Source organism: Lithobates pipiens, unplaced genomic scaffold (genome assembly GCF_037356315.1).
Source record: "Lithobates pipiens isolate NorthernLeopardFrog02 unplaced genomic scaffold, aLitPip1_a1.2 Scaffold_8, whole genome shotgun sequence".
NCBI classification, from domain to species: Eukaryota; Metazoa; Chordata; class Amphibia; order Anura; family Ranidae; genus Lithobates; species Lithobates pipiens.
In genome coordinates this window covers 200,469,481-200,487,778 of record NW_027507903.1, presented here as the reverse complement: position 1 = coordinate 200,487,778, position 18,298 = coordinate 200,469,481, and the positions used below count along the sequence as shown (strand labels likewise).

Below are 18,298 nucleotides of genomic sequence, written 5' to 3'. Positions count from 1 at the left end.
TCTGAGTTAATCTTCAAATAGTAAATGCATCACAATGGTTTCTGCTATAGTCTTTCAGGAAGGCTTTCTAAATGGATCATGTTTTTGAATGCATTGCTTGTGCATAATACAAAGCTTCACTCTCTTTTGCATTCAAATAAGTAAGCATTTATCATATGCTTTGTCACATGTTTATGACTCAAGGGGGTATAAAAAAATCCACGTAAGAAATATAGGTAATGATCCCACAATATGCGCTTGACCTAAATCACCCCAGTCAATGTCTTTATAATAGAATCTTGCACTGTTGACGTGACAAATGACATTGCCTCTTCATTGAAATTCCCTAGATGCACGTTTCCGTTTTCTGTAAACTAATTTGCTTTGTTTTAGGAATACAAATAACCCTAAAAACGGCAATAATCTAGAAAGTAAAAAGGCTATAGTTCCAAAGCAAGTAGTTAAAATAAACTCAGGTTTTTATGTAGTTTGAAACCTGATTACCAAATTGGAAGAGATGAGGGTCAGACTTATTAAGGGCCCATGCACACCTCGTAAAACGCTCATCTCGTAGGTTCCAAAAAGCCCAACAAGCAAAATCCCATTCATTTAAATTCACATCTGAGCGTTCTGTTGCCTGAACCAAAATGCCTGAAGCTTAAAAAAATACATGAGCTTCTTTTTAGGCAGATTACAGGCGTTTTTCTGCTTTTTACATTGGTGACCTTTCAACCTGTACAAAAACGGGACAACGCTTGAAAAAACACCAGACAAATTGCCCTAAAAACACCAGTAAAAAGGCCCTAAAAAACATCTGAAAACTATATGCTCAGGTGTGAATGCAGCCTTAAGTGTGAAGGGCAGTGAAGAGAAGTGAACTGAAGTGATTTTAGACTAGATTTGTACTTACAAGAAAAAGAAAAGAAGAAAAAAAAGATTTGCACTCACTAAAAACAACTAACTGAATAATAAAGCTTTATGCAGTTTGATCAGTTTTAGGAAGGCACCGAAATTATCGAAGGCACCGAAATTATCCTTCCGAGCACGGTGAAGTTATTTAAAACAAAATATGGACTTTGATACATTAGCGCAACAAAGACAAGCTAAACAAAATAGACCTCTTGGACCTCTCCTATTCTTAGTCTTCATATCCTCCCTGGGTTAGCTGATAGCCTACACCGAAATATAGCTCTCCACCCCCCAGCTCACTCCATCAGTCTCCTCACGTATCACTAATTTACTAACAGACATATCTGTCTGGATGTCACACCACTTCCTCAAACTCAACCTGCCCAAAACTGATCTCAATATTTCCTCCCCCACGTGCCCCTTCCCCTGACCTCTCTCTCAAGAGAAATGGCACAAACATCAACTCATCCCTGCATGCCTGGGTGCTTTGTGTTATCCTGAACTCTGAGCACACCTTTGAGCCCCAGATCCAATCAGTTCCCAAAGCCTGCCACCTTAACCTCTGCAACATCTACAAAATAAGCCCCTTCCTAACCAATGAAACCACAAAGCTCCTAGTTCACTCCCTGGTTATTTCTCACCTTGACTACTGCAACTCCCTCCTCATTGGATTATTTTCAAATAGTTTATCCCCTACTCAGTCCATCATGAATGTTGCTGCCAGACTCATCCACCTTACAAACTGCTCAGTGTCTGCAACCCCACTGTGCCAATCCCTCCATTGGCTGACACTCACCCAATTAATGGAATTTAAATACTAACAATAACTTGTTAGTATTCACAACTTGGCACCCAGCTACATCACTAACCTAGTCTCAAAATACTAATCACCCTCTTCGTTCCTCCCAAGACCTACTGCTCTCTAGCTTCCCCATCATCTGCTCCCATGCTAACCTCCAGGACTTCTCCTGACCCTCTCCCATTCTTTGGAATACCCTACCCCAATCTGTCCAACTATTTCCAACTCTTTCCACTTTTAGACGATCCCTAAAAACTTTTCTCATCAGAGAACTTTTCTGTTTATCAGCACTGCCGGCTATATTTAGCATAGCTGGTCACTGTATTATGACAGCAGGATAGTCTCCCCGCTATCAGAATACAAAGGCACAGTGGGAGGATTCCCCCATTCACCTCAAATTTGTCAATAGGGGAATCAAGTCTTTTGAATCATGAATGAATCATCTATGGGCTGCTTTCCTTCTGTTCTTGGTACTATGTACTCTGTCTATCAGTCTGGAATCTGGACTCTATTTGTATGTGCATGCCATGGTTGTCAATCTGCTGACTCTGCTACTGCCTGCTGTTTGATCCAAATATTTGTTTAAAGAGAAACTCTCTTTAAAGAGAATCCTCCTCCCCCTTCAGCTATACAAAATGACCCTCCCTCCCCCTTTTTCTTTTTTGCTGTTCCCTGTTTTTTCTATTGTCCATACTCTGACTTAGATGAGCCGGTTTATGCCAAAAGTGACATGCTGGCACCCCACCCAGAGCCATCTGTGATATGCACATCACATATTCCAGAAAGCATTGACTCCTATTCATAAAGGAAACAGAAGGGTGGGCCTGAAGGTGCATTAGCAGGAGGCAGCTACCTAAACCCATGAGAAACAGCCTCTTCCTGATGAAATCATGGAGGAAGATGGCATTGTGGGACTGGAGAGGTGGCAGTGCAGCAGATTACAGCAGGAAAACACTGGATCCATTGGGTTGGTGAATATCTGAATGAAAGACAACCCAGCAGGTAAATGGGAGGTTTAAAAAATGAAATGGGCAATTGAAGTGAAATTCCTTTTTAAGAATTTACATCTCTCTAGCATTTGTCTTGCCTATTATTGTCTACTGCTCCGATAACACTGAAAGTCTAAGGAACTCTGTGACGTACTAAACCAAAATACATGGTAACAATAATGTAATCAATAATATAACCCCTGTTTACAGCTTTATTCATACAGGAGACTGTGTCATTACACCTCTTCATTCATACAGCACCACTCTGTCAACACAAAACAGACTGAGCTGTCCAAGTGACCGCCAGGCCCTTCAGATTGCACCCATTGTTTGCAAGCTTAATATTTCCCTCATTGCAGTACCCTAAGTACCCTTTACAGACTATACATGAATCTATCCTTTCCAAAAATTGACAGGTTAGATTTTAATTTGTTTATTTTCGTTTTCCCAAGACACTTTAATCCCTAACATATTTTGCATACCTACACACACAGCAAAGTAACCATTCAACAACATTATTTCTATTGACTTAAAGCGGAGGTCCACCCTAAAGTGGACCTTCCGCTCATCGGAACCCTCCCCCCCTCCGGTGCCACAATCGGCACCTTTCAGGGGGGAGGGGGGTGCAGTTACCTGGATAATCCAGGTAACTGCACCCACTTCCGGGATAGCTCTCTGCGGAAAGGGGCGTAACTTGCGCCCCTTTCCGCAAGTGCCCGCCCCTTCCCGCAAGTGCCCCGCTGCCTGCTGGGAAACACACAGATCCCAGAGGCAGCGGGGACCGTCCTCATTGCGCAGCGCGGCTCGCGCATGCGCAGTAGGGAACCGGGAAATGAAGCCGAAAGGCTCCATTTCCTGATTCCCATACCCAAGATGGCGGCGGCAGCACTCGAGTGTCGATCTAGAGATCGGCTTCGGGTGCCGACATCGCGGGCGCACTGGACAGGTAAGTGTCACTATTTTAAAAGTCAGCAGCTGCAGTATTTGTAGCTGCTGGCTTTTAAAAAAAAAAAAAAACACGGAGTCCCGGTGGACTCCCGCTTTAACTGCAATACAAGTTGAATAGTGACATATAATGTGAAGAGATAAGGATACACAGAATACTATAGTCTCCCGTTGTTAGGCACATATTGCTGTAGCTAGAGTTGTACAAATTCCAGGCATAATTAAATGTGCAACCACCTGTTAGTTTGCATTCCTGAAACCGATGCAAACCATATTCCTTATCAATAATTGAGCCATTATTTTACAAAACTTATTACAACTCGTCTAAATAAGGGAATTAAAATGTCTTTGTAATGTGATATTGTCAATCTTTAATTTTTTTATTTGAATTTAATATTTTGCAAATAAAGCAGATATAACAGTAAAGTGTTATTCTCATTACCAATTTACCAAGGTAATAAAAATAAATCTCCTATGTGGCAAAGCTCTTACACCTTTACAACCATAAGCGCATAGTATGCATGGTCTGTGTCAGACAGGTGCTGTTGATGCCTGCAATTCATAAATTAACCAAATATTTACAGGATTCATGGGCATATATAAAGGAAAAAATCCAGTTTAGGAAACTGATTCCATTATATAGTTTCAGTGAACCTATATTTACTTACAATTTTGCAGAAAATTTAACATAATAGGAGCATGAAAAAGATACAAAGAAAATGTCTTTCCACGAACTAAGGTTTTTTTGAAGTGGACACAAAATTGCTCACTTGAGGAACTGTTAACATAACCATTGACATGATATCACATGACTTAAGCTGGGGCTACATGATTGATACAATCTTTTTGCTAGAATGAGATTTTACCACTTATTGGCAGTAATCCAATTTGAAATTTTTACAGCACGGAAATCATTGTGATGCTATGAGTCAACAAACAGTTAAATCTCCCAGTAGCAGAGCTAGAATAGGTGATGATCTGCTTTCTATATTTCAAACAAGCTTGCTACTGACTGATTTCAAGGTATTCAAACATAAAATATCATAAAATATAAACATACTCTGCCTTTTTCATCATTCCATGTTGTTACTGTTCCATTAGTATACCTGCAAAACAAACACAGCAATGAATTTAAATTATTTTAGGTGGCTGTGAAAAAGTATACTAAAGTTTGTAAAATTCTGCCCTTACCAATTCTCATGTTTTTCTGGATCACTTTTTGTAGTTATTTCATCTGTGTTTTCTGTAAGGTATTAGCACAAAGCATGGCATTGTGAATGATTCTATGATGTGCTGCCTGTCATACCAAAGAATGGCAGTTGAAATTCAAGCTGTGTGGAAAATACATTTTGTCTCTGTCCACCTTTACAAAACTGCAATTTTCGAAGAAATACTGTTAGACGGCAACATGGTTTAATATCATATTTCTGGAGTTTCACTTCCTGGTTGAGGCAGACAGGTGGCCCATGGAATGCAACAAGTTGCACATCAAAGCTTTGTATCATATCAGATCATTCACCTGAAGAAGCAAGGCTGAACAAAAGCTTGGCTCCGGACTGTCTGATGTGATAATGCTATGCAAGCAAACTTCATGTACCGGGCAATGGCGGTGAGGATAATTGATGAAGGTGGTTACAATGATCAAAGGAGCAAAGGCATTAAAGATTGACCCAGGACATGGACAATGCTGCCCCTAGAGACCAATACAGCACGATGAACAGAAATATAATATATTGAGAAGGACTGCCCCGTAACTACTTTCATTCGTTAGAAACGTTAGAAAAGTGGGCTGGCAATGGGGTTGGGTCTGGACGGTGTATGGATAGAGTTTAAAAAGTGCATACAGGAGGAAAGTTGTCCCTTTTCGCTCTTGATGGCTCTCTGAGCCGCATGGCTCTCTCTGTTACCATCTCGAGCCCAGCTGATGATACTGTATCTATAGGACAGCTTTGCGATAAGTATATTTGATGTTTCTTGTTGTTATATGCTTTGTAATATCTTTCTTTAGTATTTTCATGTTAGCATTTTCCTATTTTCTTGGGAAATAAATAAGAAGATGTTTTATTAAGTAGTGTGTTTGTTTTCATAGCTAACCTTATATTATTGCGCTACAGTAACTATCAGAGTTTTAATATACTAGCTAACAATAGGAATAGACAAATGAATACATATATGGAATAAATAGAGGGAATTTGTAACCACTCTCTGATAATATTATATAAATATATTAAATATAATATAGTTTAGAAGTTCAATTTCAGAATTTATTTTATGTATGGGAAATGTTTTATAATGATGTGAAATTTGAATGGAAAATTTTGAATGTATGTTTTATAATATAAATAAAGAGAAATTTGAAACAATTTCAGAATTTATTTCAATTAGCAATTTTATTTCAATTGGCAGCTGAAAGAGGGGTCATTGGCTTTCCCCTCAATTAGCAGCTGAATACATTTTGTTTAAGGCCTCTTTCACACTGACGTCCCGTTCAGGCCCACCTGTCAGTTTTTCAGGCGGACCTGAACGGGTGCTCCATAGAGCTCTATGGAGCGTCGGATGTCAGCGGTGACATGTCCGCTGACATCCGACCCGCTCCGATCGGAAAAAGTGTAACGGAGGAAAAAGCTATTTTTCCATCCGTCTGCGGATCGGATCGGGTGACGACGGGCACTGCGGTCCGTCGTCATCCGATCTCCCATAGGGGAGAGCGGCGCTGTGACAGGTCCGTCCCTGCGCAGTGTGCAGAGACGGAACTGTCATCTCCCTGCTCAGCGGGGATCGACGGAGTGATCCCCGCTGAGCAAACGGATATCCACGGGGCGGATCAGAACTGATCCGCCCCTTGTGAAAGGACCCTAAGACAAGAGTTGGTAGGAAGCCATTCCAGCCACTGGAGTTTTTTTTTTCTTTGTTTCTATTTTCATTCCGGTGGAAAAAGTTCCACAAGTATTAGTCTTCGTCCACCTGAAAGGGGAGTTAGTGCATAGGTCTTAAGGTATAGATAAATGCATTGTTTTATTTTTTTAGCTTTTTTGTGTTTGCTCATACCATGGGGATCCAATTTAGAGTGGGTTCATCCTAAAGAAATCATGGTTGTATTGATAATTTGTTCAGAGGTACAGAAGCCAGGAATACTAAGTTCCTGGGTTCCAAAGAGGGAACTATAAGTAAACATAGCAAGCGAGTAAATATTGTGGATAAGAATTTTAATTTGCTCCTGTTTTTCACTTCCAGAGTCCTGGCGGAGCGAGACTGGAGAGGTTTCTGGAACATAAATGAAAGATGTTCATCTGGTTGGCAGTTCGTCTGTGCCACACCACACTGCAAATTTGTTCTGATAAACATTCAGGAGAGAAGGGATAAACGAAAGATTCAGATTACTTGCAATACAATGTTTATTTTTCTTATGGAGGATTTAGCACTAATGCTGAATCTGAAAAACTGTGCCCAGCAACGGGACTTGTGAAACATTTTGCCGGAGTCTCTCCTGTCATTTAGTAATGCAAACGTGCTGTGAATACAATCGCAATGGGTTGGAGGTTGGGGAAGGAATATAACCTATCCAATCCGTCAGAACAAGAAATGTAAAACATGTTTTTGTTTTTTTTATGGAGGGAGAAATTGAAAGAAGGAAAGGGTTTTAATATGTGACATATATTGACTTAACTGAATTAATATGGTGCAGGTACCCTGGAGACTGGCACTTACGCATAAGTAGGATGTCTGTTGGCCAGGTGACACATCAACACATCAATGTGGTATGAAAATTTCCTTGTAGGGGTGGTGTCTCAATCTTAGCAGTCCAACAGAGAGGTTCTCGGGTACTGGACATGTGGGACACCAGAGCTGGATATAGGGGAGATACGCCTGGTTGATGTCTCACCTGGAACCTTGCACAGGTAATACCAGTGACTACACACAGGAGCATGCTCCATTAGATAAAGGGAAGAAACACTGGCTACCAGGATACAGTATGGCGCTTCAACATCTCGCAATGATTGATAAAGACCTATTACCCTATATGTGCTGAATATACACTAAATCGAGTGCAGTCATTGTACCAGTGGCTTACTCCCAGAGATGTGCAGATACAGAATGAGATTCATTCAGGATGCTTATTTCTGAGGAGTATCCGAAAGAGGAGAGATGTATTCAGCACTATATTGGGGGGAATAGGAGCTGGGATGGGTGTTGTTAGTGGAGTGGACATCGGTCTTTTGAGGAACAAACTCTTAGCCATAGCTTCAGACAGTAAGCGTGGCTTTGTTACTGTCCACCATGTTGAAGGTTGGTAGAGAGTGTGATGGTATAGGACAGAAATATGTCATGGGCTCTGATGTGCACACAGGGGCAGGTGGAGGTATCAACCAACTTCAAACTGATTGTACAGTCTCTGTATGATGGGCAGTGGCCTTATGTGTTAGCATCACAGCTCAGTAAGATTTTGCCAAGACACATCTCTTACACTAATCCAAGGTGGTGGCCGAATGCCTGGATGGGCTATGCTAGTTTGGATTATGATAGATGTAATGCTTCCTCATTGATCCCATATACAGAAGTGCAGACTCAGTCTGTGTTTTCGGTGGTATTGATGGGCTTGATGACTGGGGATTCTACCTTGTTGCATCTGAGTCTAAATTGCCCACATGTGATCAGAGAGGATGGAATCTGGAGGCAGGTTGATATTTCCTTCTGTCGGAGGCATGACCATGATGTCGTTTGTGCGCCAGGTCAATACACTGTGGTGAACGAGAAATTGGGATATTTCACTCTGGGTTCTGGATGCAGAGTTCATTGCTGGGAAGGAAGCAATTGGGTATTATTTGGGACATAGAGAAGTTTGTTTCATGTTATAAAGGATAATGATGTAACGTTAGTCATGGAACTAGGGTGTTCCTTGAACCTAACAGTAGATAGAGGTGCATGGTATACCCTGCTCATGGCCTCTGAAATCCAGGCATAGGGATGAAATTTTGTGGTTTGTCATTGTTTCAGGGTTTCAGGGGCATTTATATAGAGGGGTCTCCCATTTATCTATGCAAGTTGAGGGCCGAATTGACAGTATGGTCTCTTCGTACAAGTTAGAGGCTTTGCTGCCAATTCAGAGACCTGAAATACCACTGACGTGCCAAAATTGTGGTAGGAAAGGCCATTATGAGTAAGCCTGCCTAAACCCGACCCGTATTTATAGTAAAGAGTTATAGGAGGTTGGGAGCAGGATGCGTAATTTGATGGGTCACATATATATGCATATATTATGGTAATGGGTTGATTTATGTCATGGTATAGTGTGACATATTTGTATTTTAGGTTAGTAATATGGGTGAGTAAGGACCTCCTCGAGACTCTGTATCTGGAAGCTGGTTAATACGTTGTTCTGAGTGTGTGCTGGTGAATGGTGAGTGAATGGACACCCCTTGCCTGTACTGCACCCCGTCATGAAGATACCGGAAAGGAGAAGACACAGAATGGTGACATGAAAGCTGTCACTGAAGAATGATGGTGGTATGTCACTTAGTGGCAAAGTGGCACATTTTGGGAAGTACAACATGTTAAGACCGTTATGAACTGTTCCATAGGAGCTGTTTCTTCCTTAGGAGCTGTGTTCCGGTAATAAGTCGTAGGCCCAGATAGGTCAAGGACCCCCCTAACCCCCCTAATAATGGTTTAACCCCTTGATCACCCCGTCACCAGTGATCACAGTATAAGTGTAATGGGTGACACAGTTTAGCTTGTTTATTTTTTTATAGCGTCAGGGCACCCGTCATATATTACCCAATATAGGTTTAACCCCCTGAAAGTTAGGTTTTAGCATCAGATAGGGTCTGCGTCACCCCAGGCAGCGTCAGATTAGTGCCAGTAGCGCTAACACCCATGCATGCACCATACACCTCCCTTTAGTATTATAGTGTCTGAACGGATCGATATCTGATCTGATCAGATCTATACTAGCGTCCCCAGCAGTTTAGGGTTCCCAAAAATGCAGCGTTAGCTGGATCAGCCCAGATACCTGCTAGCACCAGTGTTTAGCCCCTCCGCCTAGCCCAGCCCAGCCCAGCCCACCCAAGTGCAATATCAATCGATCACTGTCACTTACGAAAACACAAAACACATAACTGCAAAGTTTGCAGAGTCAGGCCTGATCTCTGTGAATGCTAACAGTTTTTTTGTTGCAGCATTTGAAGCAGTCACTGACAGTCAGGTTCTTTTTTTCTTGTGAGTCTCACTAGTGTACCAGTAAATTTAGAGACCAAAATGTCAAATTATATATACACAGTGAAGAGGCCTACATGTTTCTAAGCATGACAGATAGTGAAGAGGAATTCACTCATCTGTCAGATTCAGGCTCAGAATATGAACCTGTAGACAGCAGCGGCACCCTGACAGATAGCTCTGACAATGGAGTTGTGGTCCCTGCCAAGGTCAGGCATACCAGACCCGTTTTTTTGCTGACGTTGAGGTGCAAGAACTGCAGGTCTCTCGTATGGAGCAGAGAGCCAGTACTAGTGCCGCTCATCCTTCTGGTGAAATGGCAAGCACCAGCGGCCTAGTACATCCTGGTCATACATCCAGAACTGCAGTAACACTTGGTGACGTGGTGAGTCCCATAAGTGCAGTTCAAGCTGGTGAGGTGGCAAGAGTAGTGTGCCAGTGCCACCAAGAAGAAGACAAAGACAGGCCCGTTGAGCCCATTGTGGTTCATGCACTTCAGCGACAGTGAACTCTGTCGTCTTCGGGGTGACCCTGGATTTGATCGGCTCTACAAAATTCGGCCCCTTGTAAAGCACTTCAACCAACCGTTTGCAGTCTTGTTTACTCTCGATCAAGTTGTCTGCATTGATGAGTACCTGATTAAGTTTTCTAGCCGCTTGTCTATCAAACGCATTTTTTAAAAAAATTTGAATGCACTAAAACACACTATATTGCCCAAATTTGAGTCTCTGATTAAGTTTTCTGGCCGCTTGTCTATCAAACAGTATCTTCCCACCAAGCGTGCCAGATACGGAGTCAAGATGTATAAGCTCTGTGACAGGGCAACAGTCTATACATATAGTTTTATGGTTTGCAAGGGAAAAAATAGTCACATAGAGGTGGAGAACTGCCCAGACTACATAGGGAGCGCTGGTAAGCTTGTGTGGGACTTGGTATCACCCTTATTGGGAAAGGGGTACCACTTGTATGCGAACAATCATTACATGAACGTGACACTTTTTAGTCACCTTTTTGATTATGGAATTAATGTGGCAGCGTGTGATCTAATCGCCGGGGCTTCCCCCAACAGCTTGTAGAATCCTGACTTAGACAGGGAGAGAGCCTGCTTGAAGTGTAATAATTTGTTAGCAGTGAAGTGGAGAGATTCACAGAATGTTTTCGTTCTGTCCTTGCTTCACGCAGATACGACTGTCCAAATTCCTACGGCGACTGGTGTTGTGGAGAAACCCCTCTCTGTCCACGAATACAACCTTAATATGGGAGGGGTGGACCTCAACGACCAGTTTTTGGCGCCATACCTAATTGCCCGTAAGGCCAGATGCTAGTACAAAAAAAGTGTCTGTATATTTATTTCAATTGGCTCTGCTGAACGCTTTTGTGCTATACAAAGCTTCAGGGTGGACTGGATCCTTCCTTAAATTCTAGGAAGAGATCATCACAGCCCTTCTGTTTCCAGACAGTGCTTTGGCCCAACTTCCCAATCCAAATGCAGTGAGCCGGCTGCATGAGAGGCATTTTCCTTTTGTCCTCCCCAAAGAAGATGTTGTGTCTGCAGTAAATGCGGATTTAGGCATGACACTCGCTTTTATTGTCCCTCCTGTCCTGACCAACCTGGTCTCTGCATCAGTGACTGTTTCAAATGCTACCACACTATTTGAGTATTAGCGTAGGGTACAGCACCACACAGTCCTAGGCACATGTACACAGGATCTCGAAAGATGTGATGGCCATCACATTTTAAGAGACCCTAATCTGCAAAGTTCAGTTTACAGTTTTTTTTTTACAGTTTTTATAAAAGTGAAAAAAACTAACAAAAAAACACACAAAAAATATATAAAATAAAAAATCCAAAAATAGTTGTGGTTGTATTTTTCTTCTCTCTCTCTCTATTGTTCTCTCTCGTATGTTGACTCTCTACTGTCTACTCTACTGTTCGCTCACTATTTGCTTTGCAGATATGCCATGTTATACTGTAATATTTGTTTTATTGTTAACCATAATTTGCTCAGCAGGTACACCATTCAGCTGCAGCACGGATTTATTTATCTTGACAGCAACAGCATTTGCTCCCATGATACATAAAGCCGTGACTCCGGCGCTGTCGGAGGTGATTTCACCACCACAGTTAAAAAAAAGAGCATTTATGCCAAAGCATGGGGCAGGGGTGGAGGAGCGATTTGCTCCTAACATTAGGGACAGATTGCCCCTGTGCTTAGGCATATATTTTTTTAGGCACAAATTGCAATGTTTTATTTTATTGTATTTGCTTTGCAGGTATGGTAAGTCTTACTGGTATACTTTAATGTTACTTTGTTTTATTGTTAACCATAATTTGCTTATCAGGTACACCATTCAGCTGCAGCATGGTTTTGTTTATCTTGACAGCAACAGCGTTTGCTCTCTATGGTCTAAAAAACTGAAAGCTACGCGCATTTCATGACTAGTGTGCTGCTGCTGCACATTTGTGCACAATTTTAAAGCATGTCATGTTTGGTATCCATATACTCGGCATTAGATCATCTTTTTTATTTCATCAAACATTTGGGCAATATAGTGTGTTTAAGTACATTCCATTAAAAAAAAAAAAAAAGCGTTTGAAAAATCTCTGCGCAAATACTGTGTGAAAAAAAAATTGCAACACCCGCCATTTTAATCAATAGGACCTTTGCTTTAAATAAATATATAATGTTAGGGGGTTCAAAGTAATTTTCTTGAAAAAAAAAATATTTTTTCATGTAAACAAAAAGTGCCAGAAAGGGCTTATTCTTCAAGTGGGTGATGTGTGACATAAGCTTCTAAATGTTGTGCATAAAATGCTAGGACAGTTCAACCCCCCCCCCCCCCCATGATCCCTTTTTTTTTTGCGCAATGCTGTCACTAAATGATATATTGTTCAAACATGGCATGGCACGATAACACAACCCCCCCAAATGACCCCATTTTGGAAAGCAGACACCCCAAGGTATTTTCTAAGAGGCATGGTGAGTATTTTGCAGATCTCATTTATTTTGGAAAATGAAGAAAGTAAAGAAAAATATATATTTTTTCTTTTTTCAATTTTCAAAACTTTGTGACAAAAAGTGAGATCTGCAAAATACTCAACATGCCTCTCAGCAGATAGCTTTGGGTGTCTATTTTCCAAAATGGGGTAATTTAGGGGGGGGGGGTGTTGTTCTATTTGGGCATTTCATGCCCTCCAAAACTGTGATAGGCAGTGAGGAGTTAAAAAAAAATGTATGCCCTTAGAAAGCCTGAAGGCGGTGATTGGTTTTTGGGGTTCTGTACGCGGTTAGACTGCCAAAAAGTTCCACACATGTGGTATCCCTGTACTGAGGAGAAGCAGCACAATGTATTTTGGGGTAATATTCCCGAAACTTGTGCAAAATATAAAATATTCCATGGACTCAACATGCCTCTTAGCAAATAGCTTTAAGTGTCTTCTTTCCAAAATGAGGTCATTTGGGGGGGGGGGGTTGTGCTATCTTGTTATTTCATGGCCTCCGAAACTGTGATAGGTAGCAAGGAAGTGAAATCACCATTTTACGCCCCTTAGAAAGCCTGAAAGTGATAATTAGTTTCGGGGTCCTGCACACGACTAGGCTCCCAAAAAATCTCACACATGTGGTATCCCTGTACTCAGGAGAAGCAGCAGAATGTATTTTGGGTGTAATTTCACTTGACAACTTTGTGCAAAAAAAATAAATAGTCATTTTCCCACAACTTGTGGCAAAATATAAGATATTCCATGGACTTAACATTCCTATCAGCAAATAGCTTGGGGTGTCTACTTTCCAAAATGGGGTCATTTGGGGGGGGGGAGTTTGTGCTATCTTGCCATTTCATGGCCTTCGAAACTGTGATAGGTAGTGAGGAGTGAAGTCAAATATTTACGCCCTTAGAAATCCTGAAGGCGGTGCTTGGTTTTAGGGGGCCTGTACATGGCTAGGCTCCTAAAAAGTCTCACACATGAGGTATCCCCGTACTCAGGAGAAGCAGCAGAATGTATTTTGGGGTATAACCATGGCATGTGTGAGTAATATATCATTTAGTGACAACTTTGTGTAATTTTTTTTTGTCATTTTTCAATCACTTGTAATAAAAAAAAAATTCAATGAGTTCAACATGCAATTTTCTTGGGGTGTCTACTTTCCAATTTGGGGGGGGGGGTTGTACTGCCCTGCCATTTTAGCACCTCAAGAAATGAGATAGGCAGTCATAGTGGTGTAGTGGTTAACCCTCTCACCTAACAGCAAGAAGGGTCACTGGTTCGAATCCCAACCATGAGGACTACCTGTCTGGAGTTTGCATGTTCTCCCTGTGCCTGCGTGGGTTTCCTCTGGGTACTCTGGTTTCCTCCCAATGTTTGTAGACACTATAACCTTTGTGCAAACCAATAAATATACGCTTATTGCCATTTTGTTTACCAAAGACATGTGGCTGAATACATTTTGGCCTAAATGTATGACTAAAATTGAGTTAAAATTTAACAAAAAGTATTTTTCTGTCTATATTGCAAAAAATAAAAATTGCAGAGACAATCAAATACCATCAAAAGAAAGCTCTATTTGTGGGAAAAAAAGGACGTATATTTCTTTTGGGTACAACATTATATGACCGCACAATTACCAGTTAAAACAGCGCAGTGCCAAATTGTAAAAAATGCTATGGTCATTGAGCAGCCAAATCCTCCAGGGCTGAAGTGGTTAAACAGAGGCCAAGATGGCAGCTTCCTTGGCTGAAAACGATAGGAGGGCTTATTTCCACTTTAAAAGTCAGCTCCAGGTACCATGAGTGTAATATCTGTAGACATGTTATTAGCCCCTTACCTACATGCTCAAGTAGACAAAATATGAACATGGCTTTTGAACCTGTCTTATGCAGGGTTTTCTACTGCTAGCATAGACACGAGATATTATTTTATATGTATGGCTATCTTTATGCTTGCGTGTTAACCACTAGTCTGTTAAATTACTTGTGTTGGCGGAATTCATCTCTGCAACCACTTGCTACAGAAGGTTGCTGCGATAATGTACTTGCACCATAGAATTTGTCTTTCCTGTATGTCTGCCTGTTGTCCCTGCACCTTGCCTTTACATTCCTATGTCTTAATAAGTCTGATCTCTTTTCAACATCCTAAATCCTGTCCGGTCTGTCCTACATCTGGACTTCAAGTTGGTATGTTCTTACGTTTTGTGTCGTATGTTCAGTATCCTTTGCATTCTGATCTTGTGTAGTTATTTCATGTCTCTATCCTTAATACCTTTGTCTGTAGATTTTATTTCATGCTGTACACTGTCTTCACATTTTTTTCACAATTGTAGCCATTCCAATGCTATACCATGCACTTTCACCTTTATACCCTGGTTGTCTTTACCCATTGTTTCCTGTAGAGTATCGGAGTTCTGTCATCTCTTATGTGTCCTGTACTCCAGTTCCAATTATCCTTTTCTGTTTGGATATTGGCACTTCATGGCAGGATGTAGGAGGGGATTCACTGTGCCATAAGACCTGAGGCAATTACGTACATACTAAATTTCAGCAAATGCTGGAAGCAAGAGGGCACTGAGACTTTGGAACCCCTTCTTTTACCTACAAATAGATGCTAACTCTTAAAATCCCTTGTATGTTTCTGTCATATTCAAATTATTTTTATTCCTCTAACTCTAAACCCTGGTTCAGTTGACTCTTTCTTCTGACTCTAGATCTTCTGCCTGCCACGTGTTTTAGTTTCATAATTTTACTAATTTCCCCCAGCTCTAGGAGCTTCAGCTGTATCAATCGCCACAAGGCAGAAATGTAAGCCCTTCAATTCTATGCTGTAAGGAACATACCAGGGTAATTTCAGACTTGCTTTCCATTTTCTATGTTTCCTGGTGTTTTGTATGGTGGGTAAATGATGAATATTTTTTGTTGAAACACATTACAAGTGTACAGCAACAATTCTTTATGGCTGTACTGCTTATGTGGGAAGATCAGACCCATGTGTGTTCTAAAGTTCAATAATCAATTGTAACTAAATTCTAAATAAAAAGTTCAATAATAAATTGCAACTAAATTGTCAACTAAGCTGTTACAGCTTTGCCTCATTTGGTGTTGCTATATAAAAAGAAAGCTTTAGGAAAAATCCCTTGTTTTTCCATAGCAGTCAGTCAGTTTCCAGCTTTAATTTATATCAAAATGGCTTGCTATTGGCAATAAAAAGGTTGTGGTTATTTCACTTTTCGTACATGAGTATCATTGTCTCTATATTGAAATGTGCAAGATGGAGAAGATGTGAAGATTCCTTTAGCAAAGATGAAGATATAGGCATAGACATAGACTGATTAACATACAGTTTGATGGCTAGCAATGCACGCTGGTTTTAGTTAAATGGGAAATCATATGTACCTTCAAGTTCAAACACCTCATTGTAAATGCCGTCTGAGGAATTAATTTGCATGGCATCAACTTCTGCCTCAGCATTAATGATTTGCTGTGCTACTGCTTCTACGATTGGCATCACCATGGCAGCAGTAGAAGTGTTGCTGAGCCACATGGACAGAAAGCCAGTGCTGAACATAAATCCCAGCATAAGCCTGCAAAGTGTGCACACTAGAATTAGCAAGCTAACAACCAATGCATACATGTGTTCTCTGAAAAGATATATATGCTTTAAACAAAGTATTATATTTCCAGGACTATGGTTGTGGACAAAAGTCTCTACAAATTAAAGACACCTAATTAGTGTTTTACCAGGTTTATCGGGTATCAATGTTTTACACCTTACAACTAGTGCTTTCTGCCCTTGACTTCATGACCTACTTCAAAATGGCCTTGAAGAAGTACATGTCTCCTTTGTGACCTATCTGACCCAACACCCAATGGAGCGTAGGAAGTAAAGATTAGAAAAGATGAAATGGGCTACCTTGCATCCTTTCCTACAAACATCTCACATAGAAATATTATTTTTTTCAACAAGTTTACAGAACAATCACGTACAGCTTTAAAGGCCTTGACAAGGGGACGTGAGGAGGGGATTTAATAGATTTGACAGCCTCCAGTGTGTTGTGTGAGACTGAGGTTCATTAACTTTTAAACATACAGCAATAAAGTGTGCATACAGTTCTGAACTTATATGAACTAATATTTCAGCAATTAAGTGCATCCAGGCTAATTAAAGCTGATTTCTGATAAGTTGCTACAGGTTAGTGCTCTTGAACTCTCTTAAAATGCCCCTAATGTTACATACCTTAGGAAGACCCCTACACACATTAGAACCTATGGAAACACATGGCAATTTGTATTCATACCCTGATGTCTACTTACTTTTGATTTTGTGATAGACTTGGTAATTTACATTGTTCAGATGATATGAATATGTCTGCTTGTGACATGTAAAAACTTACCAGCCAGGATTGACGCCCACCAACATCACCATTCTTAAGGCTATTCTTTTGTGCAAGTTCCATTTTTCTATTGAGGTTGCTAAACAAATGACCCCCGTCAGCAACAAATGGAAGTCTTTGAAATACGTGGATGCAATCTGAGAAACAATGTAATATTTTAGAGTGCTAGAATTTCCATCAAAAACAACTTTTCCTACAGTTATTTGTACTTAAAATGAAAACACATCAAACATTTTTAAACACACAGATCCACATCCTGTCAGGGGAGAGGAGACAGATTGTGTGTTCCTAGTACATAGGAACACCGATCAGTCTCCTCCCCTAGTCAGTTCCACCACCCACAGTTAGAATCACTCCCTAGGTAACACGTTTAACCCCTTGATTGCCCCCTAGCTCCAAAGTGTCCCCAGCGCTATAGTACTATTGGGTGGTTAAACACACCTTCCCCCATTTGACACTTGTTTCCCAAGTGTCCCCAGCTCTCTAGTATTAACTCCTTCCCTGCCAGTGACATTTCTACAGTAATAAGTGCTTATTTATAGCACTGATCACTGTATAAATGTCAATGGTCCCAAAATAGTGTGAAAAGTGTCCGATTTGTCTGCCGCAATGTCACAGTCGTGATAAAAATCGCAGATCACCGCCATTACTAGTAAAAAAAAAATAATAATAAAAATGCCATAAATATATCCCCTATTTTGTAGGTGCTATAACTTTTGCGCAAATCAATCAATATACACTTATTGTGATTTTTTTTTTAACCAAATATATGTAGAAGAATACCTATTGGTCTAAACTGAGGAAAACATTTATTTATTTATTTTTAAATTTGGGATATTTATTATAGCCAAAAGTAAAAAACATTGGGGGATATTTACGAAAGGGAAATCCACTTTGCACTACAAGTGCACTTGAAAGTGCACTGAACGTGCAATCGCTGTAGATCCAAGGGGGACATGCAAGGAAAATAAAAAACAGCATTTTAGCTTTCATGTGACTGGATGATAAAATCAGCAGATCTTCCCTTTAGATCTACAGCGACTGCACTTCCAAGTGCACTTCCAGTGCACTTGTAGTGC

At 40.7% G+C, this 18,298-nt stretch overlaps 1 protein-coding gene across 3 annotated transcripts in view; it reads right to left on the bottom strand.

The window, feature by feature from the left end:
• SLC13A1 (solute carrier family 13 member 1) overlaps window positions 1-18,298 on the bottom strand; it is a 168,211-nt gene that overhangs the window by 55,394 nt on the left and 94,519 nt on the right. For all 3 annotated transcript variants that reach the window (XM_077473472.1, XM_077473473.1, XM_077473474.1), the window contains exons 4-7: window positions 17,220-17,356; window positions 16,222-16,409; window positions 4,813-4,864; window positions 4,682-4,727 (exon numbers count right to left, since the gene is read on the bottom strand). In XM_077473472.1, coding sequence (XP_077329598.1) covers window positions 4,682-4,727; window positions 4,813-4,864; window positions 16,222-16,409; window positions 17,220-17,356 — 423 coding nt within the window. The remainder of the gene's footprint in view (window positions 1-4,681; window positions 4,728-4,812; window positions 4,865-16,221; window positions 16,410-17,219; window positions 17,357-18,298) is intronic.